The sequence below is a fragment of the Echinops telfairi genome, unplaced genomic scaffold, assembly GCF_000313985.2.
Source record: "Echinops telfairi isolate 266 unplaced genomic scaffold, ASM31398v2 ScPeMD7_24;HRSCAF=84, whole genome shotgun sequence".
NCBI classification, from domain to species: Eukaryota; Metazoa; Chordata; class Mammalia; order Afrosoricida; family Tenrecidae; genus Echinops; species Echinops telfairi.
This window is the reverse complement of record NW_022103921.1, coordinates 7,146,462-7,164,532: the sequence shown is the minus strand read 5'-3', so window position 1 is coordinate 7,164,532 and position 18,071 is coordinate 7,146,462. Positions and strand designations below refer to the sequence as shown.

General features: G+C 39.4%; 1 protein-coding gene across 1 annotated transcript in view; it reads right to left on the bottom strand.

Moving 5' to 3' along the window:
* TWSG1 (twisted gastrulation BMP signaling modulator 1) overlaps nucleotides 1–18,071 on the bottom strand; it is a 50,491-nt gene that overhangs the window by 13,875 nt on the left and 18,545 nt on the right. Inside the window, exon 3 of the mRNA XM_004714066.2 lies at nucleotides 6,923–7,022. Coding sequence (XP_004714123.1) covers nucleotides 6,923–7,022 — 100 coding nt within the window. The remainder of the gene's footprint in view (nucleotides 1–6,922; nucleotides 7,023–18,071) is intronic.

The window sequence follows — 18,071 nt, the reverse complement described above, 5'->3', positions numbered from 1 at the left end:
CCCAATTTTACCTTACAAATCCGGCTAGACCAGAGGATGTACACTAGTACAGATAGGAACCAGAAACACAGGGAATCCAGGACAGATCATCCCTTCAGGACCAGTGGTGAGAGTGGCAATACCGGGAGGGTGGAGGGAAGGGGAACCGATTACAAGGCTCTACATATAACCTCCTCCTTGGGGGATGGACAACAGAAAAGTGGTTGAAGGGAGACATCGGACAGTGTAAGATATGACAAAATAATTTATAAATTATCGAGGGTTCATGAGGGAGAGGGGAGCAGGGAGGGAGAGGGAAAAATGAGCGATACCAGGGGCTTACGTGGAGAGCAAATGTTTTAAGAATGATGAGGGTAATGAATGTACAAATTTTCTTTATACATATACATTTGATGTATGTATGGATTCTGATAAGAATTGTATGAGCCCCCGACAAAACAATTAAATAAATAAATAAACAAGAAAACGATGATGACACGTGCAAATGTGCTTGATACAATTGATGTCTCGATTGTTATAAGAGCTGTAAGAGCCCCCAATAAAATGATTTATTATAAAACAACAACAACAAAAAACAAAAACAAAGGAGGAGGCCTTTCACTCCCCAACTTCAAAACCTCTTATACAGCCATAGTAATCAAGATAGCTTGGTATTGGTACAACCATAGATTTGTACAGCAATGGATTAGAATTGAGAACCCAGAAAAAACAACCAAGCACCTACCTGATTTTTGATAAAAGACTAAAACATATTATGTGAGGGAGAAAGAGACTTTTTAATAAATGGTGTTGGAAAAATTGGATCTCCACAATCAAAAGAATGAAACCGAATCCATACTTGACACTATGCACAAAAACAAACTCAAGATGGATTAAAGACCTAAATATAAATCTCAGAACCATAAAGATCATCTGTTAGAAAACAGGCACAGACTTAAGAGCCCTAATGCTATTGTTAAGTGCCACTGAGTTGGCTCCAACCCATAGCAACCCTACACACAGCAGAATGAAACAGACCTGTGCCATGCTCTTTAATTGTTCCTATCCCTGAGCTCACTGATGTAGTCACTGTGTAAGTCCATCTCGTTTAAGGCCTTCCTCTCATTCGCTGCCCCTCCACTTTACCATGATGTCCTCCTTCAGGGACTGATCTCTTCTGACATGTCCAAAGTATGTGTATTCGTCTGGATACTTTAGAGAAACAAATCCACAGCAACTCATGTATAAGAGAGAGTTTTATAAAGGTTAAGTGCGCATCAAGAAAACATCCCAACCCAGTGCTGCCCAAACATTAACCCATTAACCCATATATCCAACACCAGTCCACAAAGTCTTCCTCCATCTCACAAAACAGACACAACAATGCTGACTGCAGGAGGAAAGCCGAGTCAGTGAACGTGTAAACATCTCAGTGCCGGCAGGGGTTTCTACACGGGTGCTCCAGCACCCAGGGCTGCATCGGGGTAGGTCCATGTGGCTTCTCCTTGGGGATGTCTTGCAGGAAGTCAGCCTTGCCAGCTGAAGCAGGGAACTGTTAAGGCAGCTGCACCCTGTTGTGACCATCACAAATCAAGAGACCCGAGAAGTAGAAAGGCGAGGCTCACTGAGCCATTTATCCCTCCGCCTTTCAATTAACCCCACATGTTTATCAGCCAGGTTGGCATAATAAACTAACTCAGTATGTAAGATGAAGTCTTGCCATCCTTGCCCCTGAGGAGCACTCTGGCCTTACTATCAATCCGGATCAGTTTGTCCTTTTAGCAGCCCTTGGGACTTTCAAAATTCCTCTCCACCACCACAATTCAAATGCATCAATTCTTCTTTGATCTTCCTTATTCAATGTCCAATTTTCACAAGCCTATTAGGCAATGGAGAATACCATGGCTTGGGGCAGACACACCTTAGCTCTCAAAATAGCATCTTTGCTCTTCAATACTCTAAAGGAGTCCTGTGCGTCAGATTTACCTCTCTTCACTGCTGCTTCCATGAGCGCTGATTGTGGATCCAAGGGAGACAAAATCTTTGACAACTTCAACCTTTTCTCTATTTATCATGATGTTACTTATTGGACCAGTTGTGAAGATTTTGGTCCTCCTTAACTTTAGTTGCAATCCAAACTGAAGGCTACAATTTTTGATCTTCATCAACAAGTAATTCAATTCCTCTTCGCTTTCAGCAAGCAAGATTGTGTCATCTGCTTATCACAGGTTATTAATAAGCTTTCCTTCAATCCTGATGCAACATTATTCTTCATATAATTCAGCTTCTCTGATAATCTGCTCAGCATACAGATTAAATAAGTATGGGGAGAGGATACAACCCTGACACACATCTTTCCTGATTTAAAACCATGCAGCATTCCCTTGTTCTGTTCATACGACTGCCTCTTGATCCATGTACAAGTTCCTCATTACTACAGTGTTCTGGAATTTTCCCTCAAGGTTATTAACAGTTTATGGTTCATACAATCCAATAACTGCATAGTCAATGAAACACAAGTAAACATCTTTCTGACATTCTCTGCTTTGAACCAAGGTCCACCCGACATCAGTAATGAGAGCCCTTGTCCCATGTCCTCTTCCGAGTCTGCCCTGCACTTCTGGCAGTTCCCTGTCAATTTACTGCTGCAACCGTTGTTGGATGATCTTCAGCAAACATTTACTTGCGTGCGATGTCAATTATTTTGTACTATAGTTTGAGAATTGTTGGGTCATTTTTCTTGGGAATGGGCACAAATATAGATCTCTTCCAGTCCCTTGGTCAAGTAACTGTCTTGCAATTTTCCTGGCATAGAAGAGTAAGTGCTTCCGGGGCTTCTTCAGCTTGTTGAGTCATTTCAGTGGATATTCCATCAATCCCTGGAGCCTTGTTTTTGGCTAATGCATTCAGTGCAGTTTGAACGTCTTCCTTCAGAACCATTGGTTCTAGCTCATATTCTACCTCTGGAAATGGCTGAATGTCAACCAGTTCTTTTTGCTACAGTACTGTGTAGTCTTTCTAACTACTGCTGATGCTTCCTGCATCATTCAGTATTTTGCCCAGAGTTTTTCACTTTAAGTGTTCTTCCCTCTGTTTGCAAATTCTGGGTCTTTGCACCTTTCATTATAATATTTGGCTTTGTCTTCTCAAACTGCCCTTTGAGATTTTATATTCAACTTTTTGACGTCATCCTTTCTTCTATTTGCTTTAGCTACTCTACGATTAACAGCAAGTTTCAGAGTTGCTTCTGACATCCACTTTTATCTTTTCTTTCTTTCCTACTTTTTAATGACCTTTTTATGCTTTCGTCATGAATGATGGTCTTGATATCTTTCAACAGCTCATTGGGTCTTCTGTCATTAGTGTCCAATGAGTCAAATCTGCTCCTCATACGTTCTCTAAATTCAGGTCCATATTTTGATTCAAGTTCTTATTTTGCTTCTTGTGGACTTGTTTTCATTTTCTTGTGCTTTTACCTCAACTTACAAATGAGCAATTGATGGTCTGTTCCACAGTCAGCCTTTGGTCTTGTTTTACTGTTGATATTGAGCTTCTCCATCTTTTTTCCCCACACATCTAGTCAATTTGATTTCTGTATATTTCATGTGGAAAAATTCATGTGTGTAGTCCCCTTTTGTGTTGTTTTAAAAAGCATGTGCTATGAACTGTTGTTGGTTTTGAAAAATTCTATCATACTAGCTCCAGCTTCATTTCTATCACCAAATTCATATATTCTACCTACTCTTCCTTCCTCTGATTCCAACTTTTGTATTTCAATCACCAATAATTATCAATGCATCTTGATCGCATGTTTGATCAATTTCAGACTGAATTCTTTGGCAGAATTAATTTCTTCCTCACTAGCTTTTGTGGTTGGTGCATAAATTTGAACAATTGTTGTATTGATTGGATTCCCTTGAAGGTGAATAGATATCATTCAATCATAGACAGCATTGTACTTCATGATGGATTTAGCAAGATAATTTCTAACAGTGAATGCCTCCTGATTGTGTTATTCTCCTTGTGTTATTCCCAGCATGGTAAATCATATGATTTTTCCGATTCAAAATGTCCAATGCCAGTCCATTTCACCCCACTAATCCCTATGAATTGTATGTGTTCCACTTCATTTTTGACCATTTCCAATTTTCCTAAACTCATACTTTGCACATTCCAAGCCCCTATCATTAGAAGTTTCTTTCAGCTGTTTCTCCTTACCTTGAATCGTGCCCCATCAGCACAAATAAAGATCCCAAGGCTCCACTTCCACAATCTTTGCCTGACTCATGTCCCGATGGTCAGCTCTTCCCTAAGAAATCAGCTCCTCTTCAGTCACGTTTCCAGTGCCCTGAGACCTGAGGGGCCCATCCTCAGGGACTATTCCCAACAAGGTTCTGTTTCCTTTGTTTAGGCTTTCAGTATCTAACAATGCAAAGAAGCTATGCATAAGGTTTTCAGCGGCTTCTTCCTCCAAAGTAGGGAATCAAGTACTTGTCTGTTGTCTGTTCATAGGCTGGAAGCGCAGCTGAAACCTGCTCATTCTGGGTGACTCTGCTGGTGCTTGGCATGCCAGTGACAGAGCTCCAGCATCACAGGAACACACAAGTCACCAAAGTATGACAAAGGGACAGAAGCCCCGAATACACTACGGAACATAATGAAAAATCCACACGACTGAACAGAAAATGGAGTGGGATTTTGGTATTCAACCTATCAATCAGGTCAAAGCCTGACGGTGCCTCCTTGTGGGTGTGGCCTTCTCATAAGGAGGGCTCTAGGAACCTTCTCTGCTCCCCTTCGCCCCCCAGCCTCACTGCCTCACCTTCCTGTTGGTTGGCCCTGGCTGCTGCCAGAACCCTGGAGATGTGTCCACTACCATTGGATCTACATGACTTTGTATCCACTGGCCTGTGATCTTCCTGTATTCTACATCTTTGCATATGGTTGTGTGAGTAGGTAGAGGGACTTATAAACTAGTATTGGACTTAGGGACTTGAGTTGGATTGGGCTAGGATCTTTCTTGATATGTATTATTACTGTGGATATAAAGCTCTTTCTTACACATATATGAGTGTCTCTGGATTTGTTTCTCTAGTCAATCTGGCCTAACACACCTGCTGAAAATACAACAATTATGTACATCATAAGAGCAACTGCTGTAGCCACAGTCCCAGGAACTCTTGAATTCTGGGGTTATAGTGAATGATGAAGTTATCAAAGTTGTTAATGATATGAAAGTAAGAAAATTATCTACACAAGAGGAGATCAGAAAAAAAAGCAGTCCTCTTCTGTTCAAGTGATGAAAAAAGACAAATAATTGTAGGGGAAGGAAAGTAGATCTTGGTGGGTGACATTGGTGATACTTAAAAGAACTCTACACATCTTTTGTGAAGTTGCTTCCTCTAAAGCAGGGGTCCTCAAACTTTGTAAATAGGGGGCCAGTTCACTGTCCCTGAAACCTGCTGGAGGGCCGGACTATAGTTTTTTTAAAAAAAAACTATGAACAAATTCCTATGCACACTGCATATATATCTTATTTTGAAATAAAAAACAAAATGGGGCAAAAACACCCGGCGGCCCGGATAAATGTCCTCAGTGGGCGGCATGTGGCCCGCGGGCCGTGGTTTGAGGACCCCTGCTCTAAATGATTGTTGATAACCCTTATACAATGCTACATATGGAATGCAAGGATATATCTTGAGTCAATTTCTTTCGAGATGGTAGAAGATGTATGCCAAGACACATGAAGATCCCAAGGAACCAGTATCTTAAAAATCATTTCCAACAAAATAAGTAAGCTTTTAAGTCATTTTCAACAAAATAAGGCCCAACTAAAACAAAACAATATCTATCTTTACAACTTGCCTATTCATTTTAGATCAAATACTTTCATGGTTGTTTTGATGGTTTCCAATGACTTTATGTTAAATTTCATTGCTTTGCAATTAGCTTTGTAATTAATTCAAGGTGAGATGTCACAAATAATAATACCTCAGGGTATAATTTAACTAGAGAAAAAAATCAGAGCAGATTTCTCCCCTTCTCAATTCTAGACACTATTATTAAAATTCTAATGTAGCCCAAAGTTCAGTAGCTGTGGGTAACACTATGCTAAGTCAGTACAGGCACTCCTCAAGGTTATGCATGAAATTCATTGCAAAATGTGTCTTAAAGTCAAATTTGTAGGCATATCAAAACAGGTGCATATGATTATTATTCCGCCTTACTTTAGTGCAAAATAAGAGCCCTGGTGGAATGGGGTGTTGACGTTGGGCTGAAAACTAGAATCGACTTGCTGGCAAGGAACTGAGGTTTGGTTTTGTTCTTTCTTTTAGTTATTGAGTAGAAACAAATGCAATCATATTCTATATATCTACTAATTCTTACACACATATTTGCCAATACTCATAAAAATACATTTCTAGATATTCTTTAAAGTCCCTCACAAAGGAACATTCTCTGAGAAATATCAAGAAAATGTATTGGTTAAGACTAATGGATCAATCAAACACTGGTCTCCACACCTGAGATCAAATAACTAAATGGTGCAAAGGAACACATTAGAAGGTCCTCAACAGAGCGTGAAAACAAGAGAAGGAATGGAGAAAGCAGGCTTACTAGCCAGACACAGGCTAGTAGCATACCCAAGACTGCAGGCTTTACTTTCCCCTCAGGGTCTGGAACCGAACTCACCCCGGTGTTATAATAATCAGCCATTTAAGATCAAAAGTGCAGCATCTACCCAAGGACAGAGGGTTGGAAAAGAGGAATGGAAACAGGAAATGGAAAGTGGGATAATTAAGGGTACACTGAAGAGATTGAAACGGATGAGTTGAAACAAAATGCATATAAACTTTGTTTTATTTATATTTTTATGAGTTCTGAACAGCTTCACCTAAACCCTAATTTAAAAAATTTAAAAGCGAGATTGGATGTAACTTACCGACACAATCACAACACTCATCCCAAAGTGTACCCAGACAAAGCATGCACTCTTTACAACAGGAACAATTTCCTTCTCCAGGCCGGCACTGGCAGAGTTCCTAGAAACCAAATAGATGTTTAAGGTTAAAATTATAAATACTATATTTTAACTTGTTACTCTTTCAAGCACAAAACCCCCACAATATTTGCATTTACATTCAATAGCATTAACTACTTATAAAAACATAAATATTTACAATGCCAAGTAAATATTTTCTTTCAGAAAAGTCAGTAAAAACATTTTAGATGTTTGTTACATACTTTGAAACAAATGAAACATTTGACTCCCCACCCCCAAACAAATAATTCTGTGCAAGTCAAACCCTAAAGTTTGGGAACCATTGCTTCAATTAATTTGAACAACGAGCTGGGAGAGCAGTGGCAGTATCCAAGAGTGGCTTGAGCAGCTTTAGCCTTTTTTTCAATCCCCTCCTTTCCTTTAGAAGATATAGACAAGTATAGCTTCCCAATATAAAATATTAATAAAATGTACCTTTCAAAAATTTCTATTTTTGTTGATCTGTAACATATCTTAAAAAGACCCTTGAATGACCCACAGTATCCCAAAACAGTGAACCTCTGTGGATAACTGTACAGGGCAGCCTGGCGCAGGAATAAATCATGAATAGACCAATTCTTCACACAAGCCCAGGGAGTGCCAGTCCACCATGGTTAAAACTAACCCACCTTTCCCTGAGGTATAGCTCATTCGAAGGATTCTTTTCTCCTTTTAAACATCTGGGGTGGCAGCTAATACACACCTGGTTCATTAACAAAGTAAAGACCTCATTCCCCCACCCCCACTTGGTCACCCCCACCATCAGGAAAGAGTGACATATATTCTCTGTCTCTATGTGGATCTGGCTCCTGAAGGCATGATGGTCCGAGAGGTGAGCACTTGCATGCTTTATCTGGTCTGATGTCTCTTTAATTTTACCCCTCAATTACACAACTGCACCTTGGACATGTTCAATTGTAGAGGATGGTACCCCACACTCTCCCATGTTTACAGAACAGTTCACAATAGCAAAAAACTGGAAGCAGTCCAAATGCCCAACAGTGGAAGAACTGATAAAGAAAATAAGATACATACATACAACGGAATACTATGCATCCCTAAAAAACAGGGCTGAAAGCATAAAACGCCACATGACAGAGAAGTACCTGGTAACCATTATGCTGAGTAAAGTTCCCAAAACTCACAGCCATCAAGTCAATTCTGATTCATAGGGACACCCTGTGGGTTTCTGAGACTGTAGCTGTTTACTGGAATAGAAGCCCAGTCTTTCTCCTTCGGGGCTGCTGGTGATTTTGAATTGCTGACCACGTGGGTCACAGCCCAATGTGTGAAGGTAGTCAATCACAAAAGGACAAATATTGCATGAGTCTGCTACTACAAGGAGAAATATAGCAATTAAACTTTGAAGCCAATTCCCAAAGGGGTAGAAAGTCTGCCAATCGGCCATGAACCATATATCACGCCCCCTTATATGCACTTCATAAGAACCACCTCAAAAGAGAAGCCTTCACATCGGCGCTAGGATCACTCCTTCAAGAGTGGGAAAAGGGAGGAGGCCATCTACTTGATACCAGGCAACACTGAAACAAGTCTGCAACAAATCAACAGGCACGACAGGAATGAAAGGACAACCTTCCTGGAAAATCACATGAAGACAGGGGAGGAGCGCATATACATTTCAGAAGAGGCACTGATATTCTCGTAGTGGGTATGGTGGGTTAATGGGGAGGACCAATCTCACATTTGGAAGGAATGCTGAACAATAATTGTATGGAAACTAAGGAGAATGAACCTGATATGTCTCAACCCAACCTTTGGTGAACCATGGCATGGAATAAGCCCTATGATGACCTTAGATGCTGACCTTACAGGGAACATGGCATCCCCCAAGGGCCACACCAGAAGGACTCAACATAGAAGCCAGGCTGAACAAAAGGGGCTCTATCTCAAAACTACCTGAACTCTTGGTCTTAGAACTGAAATACCTAGAGAAGAGAGGAAACAAATGGTGGTCATCCCAAGACTGTGGAAATGGTGGTCTCTGGACCTTTGTTGGGACCCCTGAATTAGTGAGTGTCTGATGAAAGGGGACCTGGAACCACCATATATTAAATACCTCAATTCTTCCCTTGCATCATTGACAAGTATTAATCTGTTAGGCAAGGATCGGCCCTTGTAAGAAATGGTACAGGAAATTTTCCCAGAGCACCAACTCACATGATCAATGTAAACCAAGTTCAATCAATTAAGATATTAATCCATACAAAGCAACAACTCTTGGATTGTAGCTTGTAGTTGGATAATACTCCAATAAACTTCATATCAACAGTAGCCTAAATTCTATGCCAATGGATAAATTATTCATGTTATCAATGCAACTGCCTTATACCCCAGGGAGATGATTGACATGTTTTTCTTTTTCGTTTCTTTGTTTTTATTGTTATTGTTGTTGGTTTTGTTTTTTGTCACAATATGATTACCAAATTAAATCAGAGTCATTCATACCTGTGGACAAGCAGATGGATTGTGAAAACCCCTTAACTTTAGCCTCAATCCAAGAACAATTATTTCTTGTTACATACCCCTGCTCAATACTTGCCTTCTCCCTGTAGGCAACCGATCTTCAACCAAAGCCCAAAAAACATCTTGAAAGAGATAGTATCTTAAACAAATGGTGCTGGAAAAATTGGATCTCCATCTGCAGAACAGGGCCCATACTTCACCCCACGTATAAAAACAAATTCAAGATGGACTAAAAACCTAAATGTAAATCCTCAAAATATAAAAATCATTAATGAGAAATTAGGGGGGAAAATTAAGGTTCCTACTTCAGAGCATAAGCATGCTATCAAATATAATAAAGGAAGCACACACAGACCACAAAATTTGACGGGGACCGACTAAATATAAGACAGCAAAAACAGAACTCACAATCTGGGGGAAAATCTTTAGCAATGAAACAACAGACAAGGAACTAATCCCTAAAAGACAGACAACTGCAATATCTCAATAAGAAAAAAAATTATAATACTATTAAAGTAGGTAAAAGACATGAACAGACAGTTCACTAAAAATGACTTTAAAAAAAAGGCTTCCAATGGCTAACAAACACAAAAATGCTCATTATTATTAGTTATCCAGGAGATATAAATTGAAATGATGAAAATGAGGAGCTGATACCAAGGGCTCAAGCAGAAAGCAAATGTTTTGAGAATGATGATGGCAACAAATGTACAAATGTGCTTGACACAATGGATGCATGTATGGATTGTGATAAGAGTTGTACGAGTCCCAAATAAAAGGGTTTTTAAAAAAATTGAAATGATGTGACATGTCACACAGACAATGAGAACCCAATTTAAAAAAACAAAAAAATTTTTTGCAGGGGGAGAAGGTGGGGAGATTTGGGAACTCTCATACAGTGCTGATGAGTCTTTAAATATATTCAAGCACCGTGGAAAACAATATGGTGCTATATCAAACAGGGAATAACATCTCCATACAATCCAGCAATATCTCAACTGGGTATCTAACTTAAAACAGAGCCATAACACAAACAGATATATGCACTCCCACATTCACACATCACTGTTCACAATAGCCAGAAGTTGGAAACAGCCCAAATGCCCAATAGTAGAGAAATGGATAAAGTAAATACACACAATAGATTACTATGCATGAACAGGCATTGGGTCTCTCTCTACTCAAGTACTCCCTCAATGCAAGAACACTTTGCTCTAATAACTTGGCATTCTATCATGCTCATCTTCCCCACACAATCGCTAAAGTGAAAATGGGTGCATAAGCAAATGTGGTAAACTAAGCTGATGGCACCAGGCTATTAAAAGATATATCGTTTTGGTCCTAAAGGCTTGAAACTAAATAAGCGGCCATCTATCAGGGAAGCAACAAAGCCCACATGGAAGAAACCCACCAGCCTGTGTGATTACGGGTCGTAGAGAGGATAAGGTATTAGGTATCAGAAGATCCAAAACAAATTAATATATAGATGCAAATGAAGGGGGTTGGAGTGGACACCCAAAACCCATCTGTAGATAATTGGACATTCCCTCACAGAAGGGTCACAAGGAGGAAGAGACGAGTCAGCCACGGTGCAACACAGCACCAATGGAACACACAACACTCCTCTATTTCTTTAATACTCCTTCCATCCCCCCACTATCATGACCTCAGTTCTACCTTACAAATCTGGCTAGACCAGAGCATGTACACTGGTAGAGATAAAAACTCTTGACACCTGGAATCCAGGACAGATAGACCCCCTCGGGAACAGCAATGGGAGTAGTGATGCCATGAGGGTAGGGGGAAAGTGAGGGGAGAAAGGGGAGAAACGGGAAACTGACTACAATGATGTATAACCGCCCCCTGCCCAGGGGTCAAACAACAATAATGTGAATGAACGGAGACAGAGGGCAGTGTATGATATGAAAATAATAATTTATCAGAGGTCCATGAGGGTGGGAAGCTGAGGCAGGGAGGGAAAAAAGAGGAGCTGATACCAAGAACTCAGAAAGAAAATATTTTGAAAATGATGAAGGCAACATATGTACAAGCATGCTTGATACAATTAATGCATGGATTGTTATAAGAACTGGGTTCGCGCTCTCCCCTAAAAAAAAAAAAAAAAGAACTGTGAGGGTCCCCAATAAAAATTATTATTTATTAAAAAAAAGATTCAATTAAGTAAAAAAAAGAGTACTATGTATCACTACAATATAATGATGAAACCATAAAACACCTAAATGACATGGATGACCTCGAGAACATCATGCTGAGTGAAGTTAGTCAATCACAGTACGACACAAATATTGTATGAAACTACTACTATAAGGGCAAAAACCAAGACAAGCACTTGCATACCAAAGGGAATAGACTCCGGAGGTCTCAAGCAGGAAAGGGGAAGGGTGAGAAGATGAAGCAGTGGACTGAAAGGTTGACAGTAATTGACTTGGGTGAAAGGTGGGACGTTCGTATATACTCGAGTATAAGCCAACCCGAATATCAGCCGAGGCACCTAATTTTACCAAAAAACTCCATAAAAATGTGCTGAAAAACTCGGCTTATAAACGAGTATATACGATAGGTCCACAAGAGGGAAAAGAAAAATCAGAGGAGGGAGGTTGGGATGGAACCGTGGAGGAGGATAATGAGTGGTTTGAACTGTTAAATGCAGAGTTGATCTAAAATGTAAATGCCCCCACATAATGCACAATCAAACATTAGTTTCTCCCGTAGACACATGGTGGCTTTAATTACAGTACCTCTTCTTCAAATCGGCCTTTGTTTTCTCTTACAGACAGTATTTGTTCTTTACACACACTATCAGAAATAACAACAGGGATGAACAATCCTACTTTTGACACACAGTAGCACTGAGTCTTGAGTTTCAATGAGTGAGGATGTGAAAAATGACTAATGGCTTTCCCACATTGCTTACACTCAAAGTACCTATGCAACGTGGCTTCTAAATGCTCTACACATACTGGCTTGACTAAGGCTTTCCCATTCTTCACATACCCGAGGCTTCCTTTCACTATGTGTTCTTTTGTGTACAACCAGGGATGAAGGACACCTAAAGGCTTTCCCATAATCCTTACATACATAAGGCCTCTCTCCTGTATGAGTCCGTGTGTGCAGAGTTAAGTTTGAGGAGTGCTTATAGGCTTAAATGAAATTTGGTTTTAAAAATCAGGTAAAGACATGACTAAAAAAGAAAATATCTCACATAAACATTTCAACAAAATTAAAATTTTCAATAAAATCCTAGCCAGTAAACCCCAATGACATTTCAAATAAAATAATAATACATCATGGCCAAGTGTGATTCATACTACATATTCAACATTAGAAAAACTATCAACGAAATCCACCTTATCAGTAAAACCAAGGAAAAGAAGAAAATTATACCAATTGACACAGCAAAGGAATTAAACAAAATCCAATCCTGAATTTTAAAACTCTCAGCAAAGTAAGAATATAAAATTTCAACATAATTAAAAGGCATACAAAATAAATAGCCAATATTAGTAACAATGGAGAGCGACTGAAAGAATTCCCTTGTGAATTAGAACCAGATAAGGATGCTTTTATCACTATTTCTACTCAACACTGTGCTGAAAGTCTTAACTAGAGCAATAATGCAAGAATGGTACATTAAAAGCGTCCAAAATAGAAAATAAGAAATAAAACTCCACTTGCAGGTGATATAATACTACATAGAATTCCAAAGCTTCAGCAAAAAAAAAAAAAAAAATCACTAGAACTAATTGGAAGATTCAGGAATGTGGCAGGGTACAAGATCACCATTTGAAATTTAGAGAGATTCTAAACGAAGATAACTCTGAAAAGAAAATAAGGAAAGCAACATCATACACAATAACCACCCAAAAGACCTAACCAGGAAAAACAGAAGACCTGTACAAAGAAAACTACAAAACAATACAGAAACCGACACAAATGAAAGAATATACCATACTTACGAACAGGAAAACTGAACACTGTGAACATATCAATATTACCCCAAGCCACCTACATACATACGTACGTAATATAATACCAATCCAGATTCCAACATAATTCTTTAAAAGATGAAAAGGGTAATCACCAAGTTCATGTGTAAAAGAACAGAGGCCCATATAAGCAAAGCATTACTAAAGGAGAAGAACAAAGTAGGAGGCCTCACAAGTCACAGAAGTCACAAGTCAAGTACTGGTACCACACCAGACACACAGACCAATAGAATAACTGAGAAACAAGCACATCTATCCATCTGCAGATTTCCAGCTGATTTTTAACAAAGGGATGAAATATGTTAATAATGGGAAGAGGCGATTTCGTTAGCAAAAGGAGCTCATAATACTGGATATCCATTTGCAGAAAACTGAAAAAGGACCCATATGTTTCTTACTGTATACAAAACACACTCATGACAGATCAAAGACAAAATGTAAAACCTAGAACTACAATGTCCATCAAAAATAAAAACAAGGACAAAATCAGGGGTCCTACTACATGACTTAAATATACTATGTCCAGCAGAAGAAGAACTAGGTGGCTGAGGACTCCAAAAAAATTAATACACTTAAGAATCATAAAGAAATTTCACCAAATTAATAAAAAGGCAACCCAAAGATTTCACCAAATTAATAAAAAGGAAATGTTGGCAATGGCATATTGGACAACGGACTAATCGCTAAAATAAAAATAATAACTTCAGGATCCCAACAGCAATAAGATAAATAATCCAATTTAAAAATGAGCAAAGGACATGAACAGACACTTCACCAAAAGGATATATATGCAGTCAGCCAACAAACACATGAAGAAATGCTAACACTCATTAGCCATTTAGGAGATGCAAATCAAAACAATGAGATATTATCAACCCCATACCAACCCGAATTAAAAACAAAGTTCAAAAAAACAACAAATACTGGCCAGGATGTGAAGAGATTAGAACCCTAAAACACTGCTGGTTATTGTTGTTGTTGGTAGGTGCCACCACGTTGGTTCCAACTCTTAGAGACCCTAAGCACAACAGAAGGAAACACTTGCCTGGTCCCCACCATCCTGTGCTTGAACCCATCTTTGTAGCCATGGTGTCAACCCATCTTGTCAAGGGACTTCCTCTTTTTGGTTGCCCCTCTACTTTACCAATCAAGACGTCCTTTTCCAGCGACTGGTGTTTCCTGTTAACATGTCCAAAGTATATAAGACAAAGTCTCTTCACACTGGCCTCTAAGAAGCATTCTGGCTGTACTTCTTCCAAGACAGATTGGTAAGTTTGTCCTTTTAGCAATTCATAGTACTTTCAGTATTCTTCCCCAGCACCATAATTTAAATGCATTGATTCTTCTTTGGTTTTCTTTATTCGATGTCCAACTTCCACATGCCTGAGGCAAATGAAAATACGATGATGTGGCTCAGGAGCACCTGAATCCTCAAAGTGACGCCTTTTGCTTTTCAACACTTAAAGAGGTTTTGTGCATCAGATTTACCAGTGCAGTACATCTTTTAATCTCCTGAGTGCTGCTTCCATAGGCATTGATTGTGGACCCAAGGAAGACAACATCTTTGACAACTTCAACCTTTTCTCTGTTCATTATGATGCTACCTATTAGTCCAGTTGTGAGGATTTGGTCTTCCTTATATTGAGTTGTTATCCATATTGAAAGCTTCAACCTTGATCTTCATCAGCAAGTGCTTCAATTTCTCCTCCCATTCAGCAAGCAAGTTGTGTAATCTGCATATCGCTTCCTCCAATCCTGAGGACACATTCTTCTTCATATAACACAGCTTTTCTGAAGATTTGCCCAAGACTGAATAAGTGTGGTGAAAGGATACAACCCTGACACAACCTTTCCTGATTTTAAATCGTGCAGTATTTCCTTGTTCTGTTCTCACAACTGCCTCTTGATTCATGTACACATTCCACATGAGCACAATAAACTCTTCTGAGATTCCCATTCTTCTCAAGACTACCCATAGTTTGTTATGATCCACACAGTCGAATGCATATACATAGTCAAGAAAACAAGAGTAAACATGCTTCTGGTATTCTCTGCTCTCAGCCAAAATCCATTTGACATCAGCAATGACAGCCCTTGTCCCACATCCTCTTCCAGATCTGGCCTGAACAACGGGCAGCAACTAATATACTGCTGCAACAAATATTGGCTTGCATGTGATAAGAATACTATTCTGTCATTTGAGCATTTTACTGGGTCATCTTTTTTTTGGAATTGATGCAAATATAGATCTCTTCCAGTCAGTTGGCCAAGTAGCTGTCTTCCAAATTTCCTGCCATAGACAAGGGAGTGCTTGCAGTGCTTCATCAGCTTGTTGGAACATTTCAACTGGTATTCCATCCATTCCTGGAGACTTGGTTTTGGCTAATGCTTTCAGTGCAGCTTGGACTTCCTTCAGTACCATTGGTTATTGTTCACATGCTATTACCTAAAATGGTTGAATCTCAACTAGTTATTTTTGGTCCAGTGACTGTGAATTCTTTCCATCTTCTTTTGATGCTTCCTGCTTCATTATTTTGCTCATAAAACAAAAAACTCACTGTCATGCAATTGATGCTGACTCATAGTGACGCTGTAGGGCAGAGTAGAACTCTCCCCTGTGTGTTTCTGAGACGCTAACTATTTACAGGAGTGTAAACTCATCTTTCTCTCGAGGACTGGCTAGTAGTTTTGAACTGCTGACTTTGCCCATAAATTCTTTCAATATTACAACACAAGCTGTGAATTTTCTTCTTGATTTCTCTGTTTAAGATATGCTGAAAACGTTCTTTCTTTTTGGCTTTCTAACTCTAGCTTTTTGCACATTTCATCACAATATTTTACTTTGTCGTCTCAAGTTGCCTTTTGAAGTTTTCTATTTCGCTCTTTAACTTCACCATTTCATCCATTTGCTTTAGTTAGTCTACAATTCAAAGCAAGTTTCAGAGTCTTTCCTGAAGTTCACCTTGATCTTTTCTTGTCTGTCAGTTTGTCCTACTATAGTGGCTTGTGTTTTGCTGCGATGCAAGAAGATATCTAACTGGTATTTCAAATAGCAGCAGTCATCCAAACTGAACAGGTTTCAGCAGAGCTTCCAGGTTAAGAACAGATAAGGGAAAAGGGCTTGGCTCCCAAATTTGAAGGAAGGAGCCCTTGAAAATCTTGTGCACAGCTTTAAACACTGCCAGATACTGCAGGCCTAAAGGAGAGAAGCAGAACACCCGTGGAGATACTGCTGGAGGGTGAGCCCCTGGGGTCCAAGGGCTCTCAAAAGGTGACTGAAGAGAAGCTGCTGTCTCGGTGGCATCGACCATGGTGACATGAGTTGGGTAACGTCTATGGGAGTGGAGCCTACAGGATCTTTATTTGCTGATGGGGCATGACTCAAGGGAAGGAAAGCAGCTGAAAAATATGCTGATAATCAGTACTTGGAATGGGGGAAGTGTGAATGCAGAAAATTTGGAAGTTTTAAAAGTGAAATGAGATTCATTAAATGTATACAAATTGATATCCTAGGCATTAGTGAGCTGAAATGGTCTGTTATTGGCCATTTTCAATTTCAGAAAATACTATGATTTACTATGCCAAGAATTACAAAATCAGGAGGAATAGCGTGACATTCATTGTCAAAAAGGGCATTGCAAAGTCAATCATGAAGTACACGGGTCTCTGTGATAGGACTGTATCTGTCCTCAAGGAAACCCAATCAATACAACTATTATTCAAATCTATTCACCAACCACACAAGTTAGAGATAAAGAAATGGAAGAATTCTACCAATGACTTCAATCAGAATTTGATCAAATATGCAATGAAGAGGCATTCATAATTATGGGTGACTGGAGTGTAAACGCTGGAAACAAAGAGGCAGGAACGGTACGCAGAAAATATCATCTTGGTGATAGAAACAAAGCTGGAGATTGTATGATAGAATTTTGCAAAACCAACAACTTGTCCATAAAAATACCTTTTCCCAACACCACAAAAAGCCGCTAAACACATGGGCTTCTCTAGAAGAAATATACAAAACTCAAATTAAGTCTATCTGTCGGAAGAGATGACAGAGCAGCTCAATATCAGCAGCTAAAACCAGGCCACGAGAAAGTAACTCAGGAGAGCCAAAATACGACCTTGAACCTATGCCACCTGAATTTTGAGAACATCTGAAAAAGAGACTTAACACATTGAACACTAGTGACAGAAGACCTGCTAGCTGTGGGAGGTCATCAAGAACATCATTCATGAAGAAAGCAAAGAGTCATTATAAAACAAGAAAAGAATAAAACCATCAGCATATAGACAACTGATCTTTGATAAGGGCCCCAAAACTATCAAGTGGGAAGCAGATTCCCTTTTTAACAAGTGGTGCTGGAAACAGTGGATAGCCACATGTAGAAAGATGAAACAGGATGTTTACCTCACCCCATGCACAAGAATAAGCTCAAAGTGGATTACAGACTTTAACCTCAGAGCACTGGCCCAGGGAACCCATAGGCTCACTGCAATAGGGATGGGTACACACGCGGGTGAACTGGAAATCGACAAATGGGACTTAATGAGAA